The 19018-nt window shown below is 53.4% G+C and overlaps 1 protein-coding gene across 1 annotated transcript in view; it reads left to right on the forward strand.

Moving 5' to 3' along the window:
• Positions 1-2804: 2804 nt before the first annotated feature.
• The window catches only part of LOC132812704 (solute carrier family 41 member 2-like), a 28858-nt gene continuing 12644 nt past the window's right edge, over positions 2805-19018 (forward strand). The window contains exons 1-2 of the mRNA XM_060822995.1: positions 2805-3134; positions 4205-4490. Of these exons, the coding sequence (XP_060678978.1) occupies positions 4212-4490 (279 nt within the window). The 5' untranslated portion in view covers positions 2805-3134; positions 4205-4211. The remainder of the gene's footprint in view (positions 3135-4204; positions 4491-19018) is intronic.

Genomic DNA, 19018 nt, shown 5'->3' on the forward strand with positions numbered 1-19018 from the left:
TGGGTGTGTGGAGCTGCATTGTTGCAGGATTGCTGTGGGTTTGTGGAGGTGCATTGTTGCAGGATTGCTGTGGGTTTGTGGAGCTGCATTGTTGCAGCATTGCTGTGGGTTTGTGGAGCTGCATTGTTATACGATTGCTGTGGGTTTGTGGAGCTGCATTGCTGCAGAATTGCTGTGGGTTTGTGGAGCTGCATTGTTGCCGGATTGCTGTGGGTTTATGGAACTGCATTGTTGCAGGATTGCTGTGGGATTGTGGAGGTGCATTGTTGCAGGATTGCTGTGGGATTGTGGAGGTGCATTGTTGCAGGATTGCTGTGGGGTTTTGGAGATGCATTGTCTCAGGATTGCTGTGGGTTTGTGGAGGTGCATTGTTACAAGAGTGCTGTGGGTTTTGGAGTTGCATTGGTACGGGATTGCTGTGGGTTTGTGGAGCGCATTGTTACAGGATTGCTGTGGGTTTGGGGTAGTGCATTGTTGCAGGATTGCAGTGTGTTTGCGAAGCTGCATTGTTACAGGATTGCTGTGGGTTTGTGAAGCTGCATTGTTACAGGATTGATGTGGGGTTGTGGAGGTGCATTGTTACAGGATTGCTGTGGGTTTGTGGAGGTGCATTGTTGCAGGATTTCTGTGGGTTTGTGGAGCTGCATTGTTACAGGATTGCTGTGGGTTTGTGGAGCTGCATTGTTGCAGGATTGCTGTGGGTTTGAGGAGCTGCATTGTTGCAGGATTGCTGCGGGTTTGTGGAGCTGCATTGTTATACGATTGCTGTGGGTTTGTGGAGCTGCATTGCTGCGGGATTGCTGTGGGATTGCGGAGGTGCATTGTTGCAGGTTTGCTGTGGGTTTGTGGGGCTGCATTTTTGCAGGATTGCTGTGGGTTTGTTGACCTGCATTGTAACAGGATTGCTGTGGGATTGTGGAGCTGCATTGCTGCATGATTGTTGTGGGGTTTTGGAGCTGCATTGTTGCAGGATTGCTGTGGGTTTGTGGAGGTGCATTGTTACAGGAGTGCTGTGGGATTTGGAGTTGCATTGGTACGGGATTGCTGTGGGTTTGTGGAGCGCGTTGTTACAGGATTGCTGTGGGTTTGGGGTAGTGCATTGCTGCAGGATTACAGTGTGTTTGCGAAGCTGCATTGTTACAGGATTGCAGTGTGTTTGCGAAGCTGCATTGTTACAGGATTGATGTGGGTTTGTGTAATTGCATTGTTGGAGAATTGCTGTGGGTTTGTGGAGGTGCATTGTTGCAGGATTGCTGTGGGTGCGTGGAGCTGCATTGTTGTCGGTTTGCTGTGGGTTTGTGGAGCTGCATTGTTGCAGGATTGCTGTGGGTTTGTGGAGCTGCATTGTTGCAGCATTGCTGTGGGTTTGTCGAGCTGCATTGCTGCAGGATTGCTGTGGGTTTGAGGAGCTGCATTGTTGCAGGATTGCTGCGGGTTTGTTGAGCTGCATTGTTCCAGGACTGTTGTGGGTTTGTGGAGCTGCATTGCTGCGGGATTGCTGTGGGTTTGTGGAGCTGCATTGTTGCAGGATTGCTGTGGGTTTGTTGACCTGCATTGTAACAGGATTGCTGTGGGATTGTGGAGCTGCATTGTTGCAGGATTGCTGTGGGATTGTGGAGCTGCATTGTTGCAGGATTGCTGTGGGTTTGTGGAGCTGCATTGTTGCAGGATTGCTGTGGGTTTGTTGACCTGCATTGTAACAGGATTGCTGTGGGATTGTGGAGCTGCATTGCTGCAGGATTGCTGTGGGATTGTGGAGCTGCATTGTTGCAGGATTGCTGTGGGTTTGTTGACCTGCATTGTAACAGGATTGCTGTGGGATTGTGGAGCTGCATTGCTGCAGGATTGCTGTGGGTTTGTGGGGATGCATTGTTGTAGGAATGATTAGATTGATGAGCAGGAGGCGGAAGGGGCGGGTGCTGTCCCGGAACTTGCTGCCGGACAAACTTTTCCCTAAGTTTCGAAAAAGTTTTCTCAAAGTGTCCGGAGTTGAATAGACCCCCGTCCCTGACCCGGTGTTTGCTTGTCTGTTGTTATTGGTCCCCGGCCCGTTCCTGTATTTGATCCACACCCCTCCCCACCCCTCTCACGGCGAGCTGTTCCACTGGGAGAGGCATCGCAGGTTGCTGCTGGAAAGCGAGCCCCAGGATCGGGATCTGGGCAGAGACTCCCTCCCATCCTATAAAACCCAGGGAACTGAGGCTAATTAACCCCCCCCCCACCCCTCCCGGGTGTGTACAGGGTGGGGATTCAGCTCCCCCCTCCAGCCCCGACCCACCCAACAACAAAGTGCAATGCGACCATTCAGAATGTGAAAGGAATGACCCTGAGAGTATCTGCCCCGGGGGTGAGTTGAACAAGGGCTCATGCTGAAACTCTCCTGCTCCCTGGATGCTGCCTGACCTGCTGCGCCTTTCCAGCAACACATGTTCAGCTCTAAACCCCTTTGAGGACTTGCATTTCCCTAGCGCCTACTGGGAGGTCTGGGGACACCCCAGAGTACTTTGTGCCCACCTTTCTGAAAGGCAGCATGTTCCAGTGAAGGAAGCCCAGCCTATGGAGGATCACGTAATCCCGGAGTACAGGGTTCCAGATGAGTGATGCATATTGACTCATCTTTCCCTCTTTAACATGATACGTTCTCCCCGTGTCTGTGTGGGTTTCCTCCGGATGCTCCGGTTTCCTCCCACAGCCCAAAGATGTGCGGGTCAGGTGAATTGGCCATGCTAAATTGCCCGTAGTGTTAGGTAAGGGGTATATGTAGGGGTATGGGTGGGTTGTGCTTCGGCGGGTCGGTGTGGACTTGTTGGGCCGAAGGGCCTGTTTCCACACTGTAAGTAATCTAATGATGCCTGGGGAATCCCTCTGCAATGTCCTGAGGCCCATTGATGTCCCTCAGGCATCATTCCTTCAGTGGATGGGGTTCATCCCCAGCTGGACCAGGATTTAGCAGCCACCCCCTAACTGCTCCTGAAATCAGGGTCCTGTTTGGAATGTGCTGTCTGAGGATCTTCTTAAATTCATTCTCAGGATCCGGGCCCAGCATTGATTACCCATCCCTAATTGCCCCCGTGAGCAGTTAAGAGTCAACCCCGTTGCTGTGGGGTCTGGAGTCACGTGTAGGCCCAGACCAGGTAAGGATGGCTGTTTCCTTCCCTATATTGGGGTTTTCCTGACAAATCGATGATAGTGTTGTAGTCACTGTTACTGAGACCGGCTTTCTGTTCCAGCCGTAGAAACTGAATTTCCGTAGCACCGGTCGCTGTGCTGGGGTTTGAGCTGCGTTCTGAGAGTGCTGGCTGGGAATACTGGTGCAATACTCCCTCACCATCGTCCTCACCCAGCCAGTGGAGAGGGTGTGGAGTGCACTGTCTGCAAACGGGAGGCAGATTCAGCAGGACCATTGGGTGGGTTTTGGGATCATAGGAAACACGAACAGGAGGGGGCCATTTGGCCCCTCGAGCCTGCTGTGCCATTCAACAGGCTCATGGTTGATCCAACATTCCTGCCCTTTCCCATGATTCGAGCTGAAAATGTGTTGCTGGAAAAGCGCAGCAGGTCAGGCAGCATCCAAGGAGCAGGAGAATCGACGTTCCGGGCATGAGTCTGAAGAAGGACTTATGCCTGAAACGTCGACTCTCCTGTCCCTTGGATGCTGCCTGACCTGCTGCGCTTTTCCAGCAACACATTTTCAGCTCTGATCTCCAGCATCTGCAGTCCTCACTTTCTCCTTTCCCATGATAAAGGAATGAAATTATTCCCCTCACCCAGTCCCTTTGGGAGTGAGCTCCCCACACACGACCCCCTCTCCCACCAGCTCTCTGGGGTTTGGTTAGGTTTCCCCTTGGGGTGAGGAGAGACTGTCTGGGTGGCCGTGGTAACGGAGACAGTGTCCGAACATGATGCTTTTGAATGAATCCTGCTGCCTGCCTGCTCTTGAACAGCACACAGCATGGCCATTCGCCCCTCCCTCCCCGTGCTGGCTGCCTGCTAGACGGGATCTAATTACTGCCACTCTGTGTAGGTTATGGCAGGCTGGTCATACAATCGAAAACAGCTCTCTGTGCATCTCTCGGACAACCCGCACTTTTCGATCTAGTGCCTTAAAACGTAGAACATTAAAGCACAGTGCAGGCCCTTCGGCCCACAACGTTGCGCCGACCTGACCCGATTCTGGTTTTTATCCCCTCGTTCCCTGTTCAAGGTCAAGGATGGATGAAGGGAAGGTCCGCAGAAGGGGAACTGAGCAAGGGCCGAGGGATGGAGGACGTGCCGAGCAGAGGCTGCGAGGGAGGGTAGAGGACAACGCGGAGGATGAGAAGCCCACACCCATGGCAGCAGCACTAGCTGAGGATCGGCCGAGGGAGAAGGTGGCCCTGGTGGAACTGAAGGAAGAATCGGGTTTGGATATCTGTGCTCAGGTGGTAGTGCCCTTCCTGCTTGCTGGGCAAGGCATGGTACTGGCTGGCATCGTGCTCAGTATTGTTCAGGTCAGTGGCTCTCGGGGTAATTGTCTTCACCCCTTCCAGGGTCGTTCCTGGTCTCTTGCTCCCGCTACCCCAACCCCATGCTCTGCAGGAAAGAATTTTCCAACCAACAAATGCCCAGAGAGTGGAGGGAGGGCAGGGCAGGAGGAGGGGGCAGGGATCATTCAGGGGAGGTGGAGAGTGGGGAAATAGGATGTAGGTAGGAGAGGGACAAGAAGTGGTACATCGAGGAGAGGAGGGGGCCAGAGGGTGGAAGGGAACAGCGAAGAGGAGAGAAAGATAGAGCGAAAACACAACCAACCTCTCCCCGTGACAGGGAGGCTAGACATCCCCCTCCCTTGATGTCCCCTTCCTCGATACCCCGCTCCGTCCCTTGATATTCCACTCGCTCCCTCAATGTCCCACCTCCTCCCTCAATATTCCACTCCCTTCCTCGATATCCCCCTCCCTCAATGCCCCTCTCCCTCCCTCAATGTCCCACTCCCTCCCTCGAAATCTCTCAGTAACCCTCTCCCTCCCTCAAAATCCCACTCGCTTCCTCGATATCCCTCACGCTCCCATGATATCCATCTCCCTCCCTCAATATCCCATTCCCTCCTGTGAAATTCCTTGATATCCCGCTCCCTCTGTCTATCCTTCTCCCTTCCTCAAAATCCCTCTTCCTTCCTCGAAATCCCTCCCTGCATATCCCTCTCCATCACTCAACATTCCTCTCCCTCCCTCGATATCCCTCTCCCTCCCTCAATATCCCTCCCTCCCTCGATAATCCTCTCCATCCCTCGATATGCCTCTCCCTCCTTTGATATCCCTCAATGTTCCTCTCTCTCCCTCAAAATCCCTCGAAATCCCTTTCCTCGATATCCCTCTCCCTCCTTTGATATATCTCTCTCTTCCTCAATGTCCCTTTCCCTCCCTCAATGTCCCATGTCCTTCCTCAATGTCGCCTCAGAGTCTGAGACACCCCCCTCCTTGGATTTCCACTGTCCTCTTGGTTACCCAGCCCCACCCCCCCTCCCCATGTTTCTTTGAACCCCCCACTCCTCAGTCTCCCCCCAGTTACCCCCACCTGTCAATTCACCTCAGGGTGGACAGGTGTGGGGTGGAGGGAGGTGGGGCTGGGAAGGGAGGAGAGGAGAGAAGTGGAGGGGGGAGGAAGGAGTGGTGTTTGGACAGGTGGTGGAGGAGTAGAGGAGAGGGGTAAGGGAAGGGGAAGGGGGAGTGTGAGAGTGGGAGGGAAGGAGAGGAGTGGGGGAGAAGGGAGGGTGTTGGAGTGGAGGAGAGGGGTGAGGGATGGGGAAGGTGTGGGAGAGGAAAAGAGGGGGAGGATGGAAGGAGAGGGGTAAGGGAGGGGGAGGGAGGAGGATTGTTGGGGGAGAGGGTGAGGAGAGAGTGGGGGAAGGGATGAATGTCATAAGGAGAGGGGTGGGTGCAGGGGGTAGGGGTGGGGAGGATGGGAGGAGAGGGGTGAGGGAGGGGAGTGAGTGAATGGAGGAGGGGAGGAGTATTGGGAGGAGAGGGGGAGGGGTGGAGAGTGTCCAGGGAGAAGGGGGTGGGGGAGTGGAGGGGGAGGGGAGGGGGAGGGGATGTGGGGGAGGGGAGGAGCAGCTGCAAGTGCTACCGGTCCGGGCCGGGCAGGTGCTGACTCTGTCATGAGGTGGCAGCATTTCGGGAAGGAGCCGGAAAATTCCCAGAGAGAGAGAGAGAGAGAGTGTGGCTCAGTCAAACAGAGAGAGGGAGAGAGCAGGATCCAGTCGGACAGGGATCCCGACAGGGAGACAGATTTATTCACCATCGTCACCCCCACCCCCCACAGCCCCCCCTCACCCCCACAGCCCGGCTCCCGGACAATGTGACCCATCATTCCTGACGGATTCCCCCAGTGACATTCCGGGATGGATCGGGCAGACTCCGGCTCCGCGCTCCCTCCGGACACTCTGATCGTCCGGACCGGCACGGACTGACCCCTCCCCACCCCGCCGCGCCCCCCCCCCCCGCCCCCCCCCCCCCCCCCCCCTCACCCCTTGTTGGAGTGACCCCGGATCCCTCTCCCTCCCGGAGCGGAGACCCCTGTGTCTGACCCCTCACCCCTCCCCCCCGGGGGGGAGATGGTGTAGAGAGCCTCATCCCCCTCACCCATCACCACCACCCCCTCCCACACCCTCCCCCTGACCCCCACCCCCACTGCCGGCGAGGGGGTAGTGTTTGAGTGGGACAGCCCTCTCCTGTGTTGGTGGGTGAGTGATGGGCGGTGGGTGTTGGCGGTGAGGGGTGACAGGGTGAGGGTGGGGGGGTGCGATGGTGGTGACCCGGGTGGAGCTGGAGTTCTGGAGCGTGGGGAACAAGCTGCGGCGTTTCCGGTGTCGCCAGGCCCGGTATCCCCGCGGCGTGTGGCCTGAGTCCGGGAGCTCCATCGCTGCCCAGGCCATACTCCCCTTCCTGGTGTCAGGCCTCGGCCTAGTCGCTGCGGGAATCGTCATGGATACGGTCCAGGTGAGAGCTCACCCCCCCACACACACCCTCACACACACACTCACACACACCCTCACACACACCCTCACCCTCACACTCACACACACCCTCACACTCACACACACACCCTCACACACACACCTCACACACACACACACACACTCACACACACCCTCACACACACCCTCACACACACACTCACACACACCCTCACACTCACACACACACCCTCACACACACACCCTCACACACACCCTCACACTCACACACACACCCTCACACACACACCCTCACACACACACTCACACACACACCCACACACACACACACACCCCCACACACACCCTCACACACACCCTCACACTCACACACACACCCCACACACACACCCCACACACACCCTCACACTCACACCCTCACACTCACACACACACCCTCACACACACCCCCTCACACACACCCTCACACTCACACTCACACACACCCTCACACACACCCTCACACACACCCTCACACACACACACACACCCTCACACACACCCTCACACTCACACACACACCCTCACACACACACCCTCACACTCACACACACCCTCACACACACCCTCACACTCACACCCTCACACTCACACACACCCCACACACACCCTCACACACACCCTCACACACACACCCTCACACACACTCACACACACCCCCACACACACACACACCCCCACACACACACCCACACACACCCACACTCACACCCTCACACTCACACCCTCACACTCACACACCACCACACACACCCTCACACACACCTCACACACACACCCTCACACTCACACCCTCACACACACCCACACACACACACACACACCCTCACACACACCCTCACACACACACACACACCCACACACACACCCTCACACACACACTCACACACACCCTCACACACACACACACACCCCCCCACACACACCCACACACACACCCCCCACACACCCCCACACACACCCTCACACTCACACACACACCCTCACACACACCCACACACACCCTCACACTCACACACACACCCTCACACACACACCCTCACACTCACACACACACCCCCACACACCCCCACACACACACCCTCACACACACCCTCACACTCACACACACACACCCACACACACCCTCACACACACCCACACACACCCTCACACACACCCTCACACTCACACACACACCCCCACACACACCCTCACACACGCCCATCCCCATCCCACACATACCCCCACACACACACCCTACCCACACCCTCACACACACCCTCACACACCCTCCCTCACACTCACACACACACACCCTCACACTCACACACCCTCACACACACACCCTCATCCCCCCACACACACACCCTCACACACACTCACACACACACCCTCACACTCACACACACACACACCCTCACACACACACCCTCACACCCTCACACACACCCTCACACACCCTCCCTCACACTCACACACACACACACCCTCACACACCCTCACACACCCTCTCACACACACCCCCACACACACCCCCACACACACCCTCACACACGCCCATCCCCATCCCACACATACCCCCACACACACACCCTACCCACACCCTCACACACACCCTCACACACACTCACTCACACTCACACACACACACACCCTCACACACACACCCTCACCCCCACACACACACACCCTCACACACACACACTCACACACACACCCTCACCCCCCCACACACACACCCTCTCACACACACACTCACACACACACCCTCACACACACCCTCACCCCCCCACACACACACCCTCTCACACACACCCTCACACACTCCCTCACACAACCCACCCACACCCCCACAGCCCATCCCCATCCCACACATACCCGCACACACACCCCCACCCACACCCTCACACACAGACACACACTCCCCCACCCACACTCCCTCCACAAACCTCCCACCCCTCACACAATCCCCACATCCACATCCCATACACACACCCCACGACCCGCCCACCTCCACACCCATAGCCTACCCCCACAGCCCATCCCTTCACACCCCACACGCCCCAGCCTGCACCCCCACCCCCACAGACCACCCCCACAACCCCCCACACCCACAGTGGGGGTCAAGGTGGGGAGTGCGTGCTGGAGTTGTTGTTGGAAAGTGCTGAGTAGAGAATATGTGTTAGAGGGTGGGACTTTGAGGTTATGGTAACGGGGTGGGGGGGGGGGGTTGGTGTCGGGGTGGAGTGGCTCAAGGGGCCGAGTGGCCGCGATCGCGGGACGTGCTCCTTTTTTCTGTCTCATACAGGTTCCCTCAATGGGGACTTGCATTGATGTAGCGCCTTCCACACGAAGACCCTCCAAATCCGCCCCCCCCAGGATGTCCCAGTGCAGCCACTGGAGGACATCAGACAAGGGGGTTGGTCTACCTAGACGGTGTAGGAAACACACAGCAAGATCCCATCAACATCACAACGAGGAATGCAAAGCAGGAGGGAGCAAGCCTAGAGTGAGATTGAGGGTTTGGGTGTGTGAGAGTGTGTGTGTGTGTGTGTGTGTGGTGGGAATGGATGTCTGTGTGTATCTGTGTGTGGGTGTGTGTTTGTATGAGGGTGTGTGTGCGCGTGTGTGAGGGTGTGTGTCTGTGTGAGGGTGTGTGTCTGTGTGAGGGTGTGTGTGTGTGTGAGTGTGTGTGTGTGGTGGGGGTATGGATGTGTGTGTGTCTGTGTGAGGGTGTGTGTGTGTGCGTGTGAGAGAGGGTGTGTGTGTGTCTGTGTGAGGGTGTGTGTGTGTGTGGTGGGGGGAATGGATGTGTGTGTCTGTGTGAGGGTGTGTGTGTGGTGGAGGGAGTGGATGTGTGTGTGTCTATGTGAGGGTATGTGTGTGTCTGTGTGAGGGTGTGTGTGTGGGGGGGAATGGGTGTATGTCTGTGTGAGGGTATGTGTGTGTGTGGGGGGGAATGGGTGTATGTGTGTGTGTGGGGGGGGGGAATGGGTGTATGTCTGTGTGAGGGTATGTGTGTGTGTGTGTGTGTGTGGAGAGGGGGGTGAATGCGTTGTGTGTGTCTGTGTGGTAGGGTGCGTGTGTGTGTGTGTGAGAGAGAGGATGTGTGTGGTGGGGGGAATGAATGTGTGTGTGTCTATGTGAGGGTGTGTGTGTGAGAGGATGTGTGTGTGTGTGTGTGTGGTGGGGGGAATGGGTATATGTCTGTGTGTGTGGGTGGGGAGTGAATGGGTGTGTCTGTGTGTGTGAGGGTGTGTGTGGTGGGGGGAATGGGTGTATGTCTGTGTGTGAGGGTATGTGTGTGTGGGGGGGGGAGTGAATGGGTGTGTGTGTGTGGGTGTGGGTGTGTGGTGGTGGGGCAGGGACTGTGTGGGTGGGTGAGCGGGTATTGGCAGGGGGATGGCCAGGTCTCCCCCCCCCTCAGGGACCAGGGAAACAGCAAAATGGAAGGTGTAGGTGCCAAGGGAAGGGGGTAGGAGGGTGAGACGAGGAGGGTCCGAGAGACGGGGGAGTGGAGGATGGTGACATGGGGATGGGTGTGGGGGGGTTGTTGCTGAGGAATGAAACTAAGAAACAAAGCGAGTGTTGAGTGAGTGTGTGCCCAGTGCAGCTGCACTGTCCTCTGGAAGTGAGAGGCAGAAAAATAAAAACGAAACATTGAGAGAAAAACGAAACAAAATGGATGGGTGCGCCAAGTCTGGAACAGAGGGAGTGGCTGTGAGACCCTCTCACTGCTCCAATCCCCTCACCCTATTCCCAACGCCTGCTGCTTCGATATTCCCCACTTCACAATGTCCCTTTAAAAGGTATTTGCTGTAAATTGGGTTTTCACAGGCTTCCTTTTGGCCATGCCTTATGCTGAGGATGCCAGGAATCTCAAACAATAACAGGAATTGCTGGAAAAGCTCAGCAAGTCTGGCAGCATTTGGCGAGAGAAATCAGTTAACGTTTTGGGTCTAGTTCTTCAGAATAGGTCTCAAAACATCAGCTCAAACCTTAGCAGGACTTATACACTTAATAGTAAGGTCCTAGGGAGTGTTGCTGAACAAAGAGACCTTGGAGTGCAGGTTCATAACTCCTTGAAAATTCAGTCGCAGGTAGATAGGATAGTGAAGAAGGCGTTTGGTATGCTTTCCTTTATGGGTCAGAGTATTGAGTACAGGGGTTGGGAGGTCATGTTGCGGCTGTACAGGGCATTGGTTAGGCCACTGTTGGAATATTGCGTGCAATTCTGGTCTCCTTCCTATCGGAAAGATGTTGTGAAACTTGAAAGGGTTCAGAAAAGATTTACAAGGATGTTGCCAGGGTTGGAGGGTTTGAGCTACAGGGAGAGGCTGAACAGGCTGGGGCTGTTTTCCCTGGAGGGTCGGAGGCTGAGGGGTGACCTTATAGAGGTTTATAAAATTATGAGGGGCATGGATAGGATAAATAGACAAAGTCTTTTCCCTGGGGTGGGGGAGTCCAGAACTAGAAGGCATAGGTTTAAGTTGTGAGGGGAAAGATATAAAAGAGACCGAAGGGCAACTTTTTCACACAGAGGATGGTGTGTGTATGGAATGAGCTGCCAGAGGATGTGGTGGAGGCTGGTACAATTACAACATTTAAAAGGCATCTGGATGGGTATATGAATAGGAAGGGTTTGGAGGGATATGGGCCGGGTGCTGGCAGGTGGGACTAGATTGGGTTGGGATATCTGGTCGGCATGGACGGGTTGGACCGAAGGGTCTGTTTCCGTGCTGTACATCTCTATGACTCTAAATGGAGGCACTGGTCAAGAAAAAGAAGGAAGTATTTGTCAGGTACAGACTGCAGGAATTGACTCTACGACGCTACGACTCGTTCTCTATTTCTCCAACAGTTTTTGGTTTTATTTAGGTTGATGATTAGCCCATTTTCAACAGAATTAACCAAACTGACCCCCAAGTTGCTGCTTTTAAATCGCATTAGAGATAATGTGAAGAGAAAATAAGGTGTAACTATTCTGCTGGTTTATGGACAGGTTGGGATGATCGAATATTGGAGTCATGTGACCAGTCCAATCCCAAAACACCAAACAGAGGTGACAGTCTCTCTGCACAGGAATTACAACTCTTCATCCCAGTTAGATATGTTGCATTTTCCATTTGTTAGCTGCAAGTTTCTTTCTATTTAAAGCATGTTACACCATAGCGGGAGCATGGAAAGTATTCAGCAAGGCTGATAGGATTAGAAGAGGTTTCTATTGTGGCTCTTGTCAGCTGACAATTAGCGATAAAGCTTTTGAAAAGGTTGTGCTGTTTAATCTCTCCCCCCCCCCGTCTCATTCTTTCTATCTCTCTCTGTGGTTGTATCTGTGTCCCCTGTTTACTGTCCCCTCTCTCTCACTCTGTCTGTGTCCCTGCTCTCAGTCCTGAGGCAGGGTCACACCTGAAATGTTAACTTCTCCACTTCCTGATGCTGTGTTCTTCCAGCCTTCTGCTTGTCAATCATAGAGTCCCTACAGTCCCTTCAGCCCAACAAGTCCACACTGACCCTCCGAAAAGTAACCCACCCAGACCCATTCCCTTACCCTATATTTACCTCTGACTAATGCAACTAACCTACACATCCCTGAACACTACGGGCAATTTAGCATGGCCAATTCACCTGACCTGCACACCTTTGGAGTGTGGGAGGAAACCGGAGCACCCGGAGGAAACCCACACAGACACGGGGAGAATGTGCAAACTCCACACCGATTATTGTCCCGAGGGTGGAATCAAACCCAGGTCCCTGGCGCTGTGAGGCAGCAGTGCTAACCATTGAGCCACCATGTCACCCCAGGTGGGCTGGGGGCTAGGGGTGAAACTGGTGTCCTCTTTGATCCTTTGGGACCAAGAACTTTACAAACTAATGGCAAAAGTGGAAAATAACAACATTTAACGAGGCAGCTCACCCCCACCTTCTCAAGGGCAACCAGGGATAGACAATAAATGCTGACAATAAATCCTATGAGTGAATAAAAAAGACCAAAACGCTGAACGTTTATTCTGCTAAATTCCCATCTCATGGTGGCTGAGGCCTAGTTCATTAGGCCTTTGAGTTAATTGGCCAATGTTTGAAGCTGAGCGTTTTTCTATTGCTGCCTGGTGTCTGGGGTCTCTGGCTGGACCAGCATCTGTTGCCCAGGATGAAGACATCACTGATTAGGCCAGCATTTTTATTCTTGTATCATTCGCGAGGTGTGGATGTCACTGGCCAGGGCAGTTAAGAATCTAGGGGAAAGTGAGGATGCAGTTGCTGGAGGTCAGAGTCACAGAGTGTGGTGCTGGAAATGCACAGAAGGTCAGGCAGCATCCAAGGAGCAGGAAAATCCACTTCTCAGGCATAAGTTCTACATCAGGAATCCTGATGAAGAGCCCCTGCCCAAAATGTCGACTGTCCTGCTCCTCGGATGCTGTGCTTTTCCAGCACCACACTCCAGTTAAGAATCAATCACATTGCCGTGGGTTAGGAGTCACATGTAGGCCAGACAGGGGAAGGATGGCAGATTCCTTCCCTGAAGGACGTCAGTCAGTCTCTCAGTGGGGGAGAGACTTGGAAACCAATGATCCACAGTCACTTATCACCTATTCTGGAAGTGGCTAGTGAGATTGACTTTGGTCTTGATTTGGGTCTTAACTTGCCAAAAGTTTAGGGTGTGGGTGTGTAGCTCAGGTTGAGGTTTAGGGTGTAGGTGTGTAGCTCAGGTTGGGGTTTAGGGTGTGGGTTTGTAGCTCAGGTTGGGGTTTAGGGTGTAGGTGTGTAGCTCAGGTTGGGATTTAGGGTGTAGGTGTGTAGCTCAGGTTGGGGTTTAGGGTGTGGGTGTGTGGCTCAGGTTGGGGTTTAGGGTGTGGGTGTGTAGCTCAGGTTGGGGTTTAGGGTGTGGGTGTGTAGCTCAGGTTGGGGTTTAGGGTGTGGGTGTGTAGCTCAGGTTGAGGTTTAGGGTGTGGGTGTGTAGCTCAGGTTGGGGTTTAGGGTGTAGGTGTGTAGCTCAGGTTGAGGTTTAGGGTGTGGGTGTGTAGCTCAGGTTGAGGTTTAGGGTGTGGGTGTGTAGCTCAGGTTGGGGTTTAGGGTGTAGGTGTGTAGCTCAGGTTGGGGTTTAGGGTGTGGGTGTGTAGCTCAGGTTGGGGTTTAGGGTGTGGGTGTGTAGCTCAGGTTGGGGTTTAGGGTGTGGGTGTGTAGCTCAGGTTGGGGTTTAGGGTGTGGGTGTGTAGCTCAGGTTGGGGTTTAGGGTGTAGGTGTGTAGCTCAGGTTGTGGTTTAGGGTGTGGGTGTGTAGCTCAGGTTGAGGTTTAGGGTGTAGGTGTGTAGCTCAGGTTGGGGTTTAGGGTGTGGGTGTGTAGCTCAGGTTGGGGTTTAGGGTGTGGGTGTGTAGCTCAGGTTGAGGTTTAGTGTGTGGGTGTGTAGCTCAGGTTGGGGTTTAGGGTGTGGGTGTGTAGCTCAGGTTGAGGTTTAGGGTGTAGGTGTGTAGCTCAGGTTGGGGTTTAGGGTGTGGGTGTGTAGCTCAGGTTGGGGTTTAGGGTGTGGGTGTGTAGCTCAGGTTGAGGTTTAGGGTGTGGGTGTGTAGCTCAGGTTGGGGTTTAGGGTGTAGGTGTGTAGCTCAGGTTGAGGTTTAGGGTGTAGGTTTGTAGCTCAGGTTGGGGTTTAGGGTGTAGGTTTGCTCGCTGAGCTGTAGGTTTGATATCCAGACGTTTCATTACCTGGCTAGGTAACATCATCAGTGGCGACCTCCAAGTGAAGCGAAGCTGTTGTCTCCTGCTTTCTATTTATATCTTTCTCCTGGATGGGGTTCCTGGGGTTTGTGATGATGTCTAGATACCATTTATCAACCCCTCAGAAAACAAACAGGAAATGACATCACCACAAACCCCAGGAACCCCATCCAGGAGAAAGATATAAATAGAAAGCAGGAGACAACAGCTTCGCTTCACTTGGAGGTCGCCACTGATGATGTTACCTAGCCAGGTAATGAAACGTCTGGATATCAAACCTACAGCTCAGCGAGCAAACCTACACCCTAAACCCCAACGTGAGCTACACACCCACACCCTAAACCCCAACCTGAGCTACACACCCACACCCTAAACCCAACCTGAGCTACACACCTACACCCTAAACCCCAACCTGAGCTACAAACCCACACCCTAACCCCAACCTGAGCTACACACCCACACCCTAAACCCCAACCTGAGCTACAAACCTACACCCTAAACCCCAACCTGAGCTACACACCTACACCCTAAACCCCACCTGAGCTACACACCCACACCCTAAACCCCAACCTGAGCTACACACCTACACCCTAAACCCCAACCTGAGCTACACACCTACACCCTAAACCCCAACCTGAGCTACAAACCTACACCCTAAACCCCAACCTGAGCTACACACCACACCCTAAACCCCAACCTGAGCTACACACCCACACCCTAAACCCAACCTGAGCTACACACCACACCCTAAACCCCAACCTGAGCTACACACCCACACCCTAACCCAACCTGAGCTACACACCCACACCCTAAACACCAACCTGAGCTACACACCCACACCCTAAACCCCAACCTGAGCTACACACCCACACTCTAAACCCCAACCTGAGCTACACACCACACCCTAAACCCCAACCTGAGCTACACACCCACACCCTAAACCCCAACCTGAGGTACACACCCACACCCTAAACCCCAACCTGAGCTACACACCCACACCCTAAACCCCAACCTGAGCTACACACCTACACCCTAAACCCCAACCTGAGCTACACACCCACACCCTAAACCCCAACCTGAGCTACACACACACCCTAAACCCCAACCTGAGCTACACACCCACACCCTAAACCCCAACCTGAGCTACACACCCACACCCTAAACCCCAACCTGAGCTACACACCCACACCTAAACCCCAACCTGAGCTACACACCTACACCCTAAACCTCAACCTGAGCTACACACCTACACCCTAACCCCCACCTGAGCTACACACCCACACCCTAACCCCCAACCTGAGCTACAACCCACACCCTAAACCCCAACCTGAGCTACACACCCAACCCTAAACCCCAACCTGAGCTACACACCCACACCCTAAACCCCAACCTGAGCTACACACCACACCCTAAACCCAACCTGAGCTACACACCTACACCCTAAACCCCACCTGAGCTACACACCTACACCCTAAACCCAACCTGAGCTACACACCCACACCCTAAACCCCAACCTGAGCTACACACCCACACCCTAAACGCCAACCTGAGCTACACACCCACACCCTAAACCCCAACCTGAGCTACACACCCACACCCTAAACCCCAACCTGAGCTACACACCTACACCCTAAACCTCAACCTGAGCTACACACCTACACCCTAAACCCAACCTGAGCTACACACCCACAACCTAAACCCCAACCTGAGCTACACACCCCACCCTAAACCCCAACCTGAGCTACACACCTACACCCTAAACCCCAACCTGAGCTACACACCTACACCCTAAACCCAACCTGAGCTACACACCCACACCCTAAACCCAACCTGAGCTACACACCCACACCCTAAACCCCAACCTGAGCTACACACCCACACCCTAAACCTCAACCTGAGCTACACACCCACACCCTAAACCCCAACCTGAGCTACACACCCACACCCTAAACCCCAACCTGAGCTACACACCCACACCCTAAACCTCAACCTGAGCTACACACCCACACCCTAAACCCCAACCTGAGCTACACACCACACCCTAAACCCAACCTGAGCTACACACCCACACCCTAAACCCCAACCTGAGCTACACACCCACACCCTAAACCCCAACCTGAGCTACACACCCACACCCTAAACCTCAACCTGAGCTACACACCCACACCTAAACCCCAACCTGAGCTACAAACCTTCACAAACCTTTCCAAAAGTCCTTAAGTTTGGGAAGGATTCCTTCTGATCAGAAGCTAGTGAATGTAACCCCTTTCTTGGAAGAGGGAGTGAGACAGAGAGCTGGAAGCTACCGCCCAGTTAGCTGTACCACCCGCTGTAAGGTTGCTGTTAGAAGCTATGCAGTAATGTCACCACTGTCCCAGAGGACTATGGGGTGCTTTAACCCAGGGGATCACCGGGTCTCCGATCAGGGGACGGGCTGAGAAGCGGAGACCTTCATAGTAACCTCAGCTGGTGTAGGGAATGAACCCACAGTGTTGGTGTCACAGAGTCCAACCACATGAACTAACTGACTCCAAAGGTCAGAGTAATCACGTAGAGTTTGAATTGAATTGAATTGAATTTATTGTCCTGTGTACCGAGGCACAGTGAAAAGCTTTGTCTTGTGAGCAATCCAGGCGGATCACAGAATTACGTAGCATCAATAAGTAAATAACAGGTAAACAGCAGCAAAACCCAAATCACAGGTACAGGTGGGTATAAACTGTTTTGAAACCGTCTGGTGCGTGTGTTCAGGCTTCTGTACCTTCTCCCCGATGGTAGAGGTTGTAGAAAAACATTGTCAGAGTGGGATGGATCTTTGAGAATGCTGGCGGCCTTTCCTTGACAGTGGGGCCTGGGAGATGGATTCTGTAGATGGGAGGTTGGCCTTTGTGATTGTCCAGGCCGAGTTCCCCACTCTCTGTAACCGTCTCTGATCTTGAATGGTACAGTTGCCGTACCAGGTAGTGATACATCCAGACAGAATGCTCTCGATGGCACACCTATAAAAGTTGGCAAGGGTATTCACCGTCATGGCAAATTTCCTCAGCTGCCTGAGGAAGAAGAGACATTGTTGGACCTTTGTAACCAGTGCGTCCACATGAAGAGTCCAAGAAAGCTTGTTGTGGATGACCACTCCCAGGAGCATGACACTGTCCACTCGTTCCACCTCTGTGTGTGTGTGTGTGTAGGGGGGGGGGGGGGGTCATGAGTAACATCCTGCTGAAAGTCAATAATGAGTTCCTTGGTTTTGCTGGCATCGGGAGCTCAGTTGTTCTCAGTGCACCAGGTCTTCCACCTCCCATCTGTAGTCTGTTTCATCACCATCTGAGATTGGATCGACTATGGTGGTGTCATCAGCGAACTTGTCAATGGCATTAGTCTGGTATTTGGCGACACAGTCGAGGGTATACAGCGAGTCAATATTGTTTTGTGAACAGGAAATCATGTTTAACCAATACTGGGAATCAGTGGATGTACCATAATTAGATTTGCATAAGGCATCTGAAAGGGTTGAATCTGGATGGTTGTCACATTTTCTGATGACTCAAAGGTAGGCAGCAAAGTTGTAACAAGGAGAATCGGAGATGACAAAAAGTTACAGGTAGCTGGCTTCGGTGAATGCACAATGATTAGAAAATGGGCTATAATGTGGGATAGTGTGAAACTGTCCCTTTTGGAAGGATGAATAATAAGGGAGCCTCTTATTGAGAGCTTGCAGAGGGACCGGGAAATGCAGGAGTGTGTATGCTGGTCTAGCAAGGAAACAAGACAACGAGCAGCATGCTGTCCTCTCTACATGAGAGGAATTAAATACAGAATAGCTGAGGTAATGCTCCTGTTGTGCAGGGCAGTGGGTAGGCCATACCTGGAGTACAGTGTACAGTAACAAAAACAGAAATAGCTGGAAAAGCTCAGCAGGTCTGGCAGCATCTGTGTGAGAGAAATCAGAGTTCACATTTCGGGTCTGGTGACCCATCGGTTCTGAGGTCTCTCTGATTTAACTCTAATTTCTTTCTCACAGATGCTGCCAGACCTGCTGAGTTTTTCCAGCAATTTCAGTTTTTGATTTACAGCATCCACTGTCCTTTTGGTTGGTATTTTGTGCAGTGTTGGTCTCCTTAATTTAAGGAAGGACATGAAAAACATCGGGAAGCCGTTCGGAGACGATTTAATGGGTCAGCCCCCCAGAACGGCTGGGTTGTGTTATGAGGAGAGCTTAGGCAGACTCAGCTTGGGTCCCCTGGAGGTTAGAAAGGTAAGAGGAAACTTAATTGGGAAATATAAAATCCTGATGGATTTTGACTGGGTAGGTGTGGCGGGAATGTTTC

Source organism: Hemiscyllium ocellatum, unplaced genomic scaffold (genome assembly GCF_020745735.1).
Source record: "Hemiscyllium ocellatum isolate sHemOce1 unplaced genomic scaffold, sHemOce1.pat.X.cur. scaffold_2921_pat_ctg1, whole genome shotgun sequence".
Classification (NCBI taxonomy): domain Eukaryota; kingdom Metazoa; phylum Chordata; class Chondrichthyes; order Orectolobiformes; family Hemiscylliidae; genus Hemiscyllium; species Hemiscyllium ocellatum.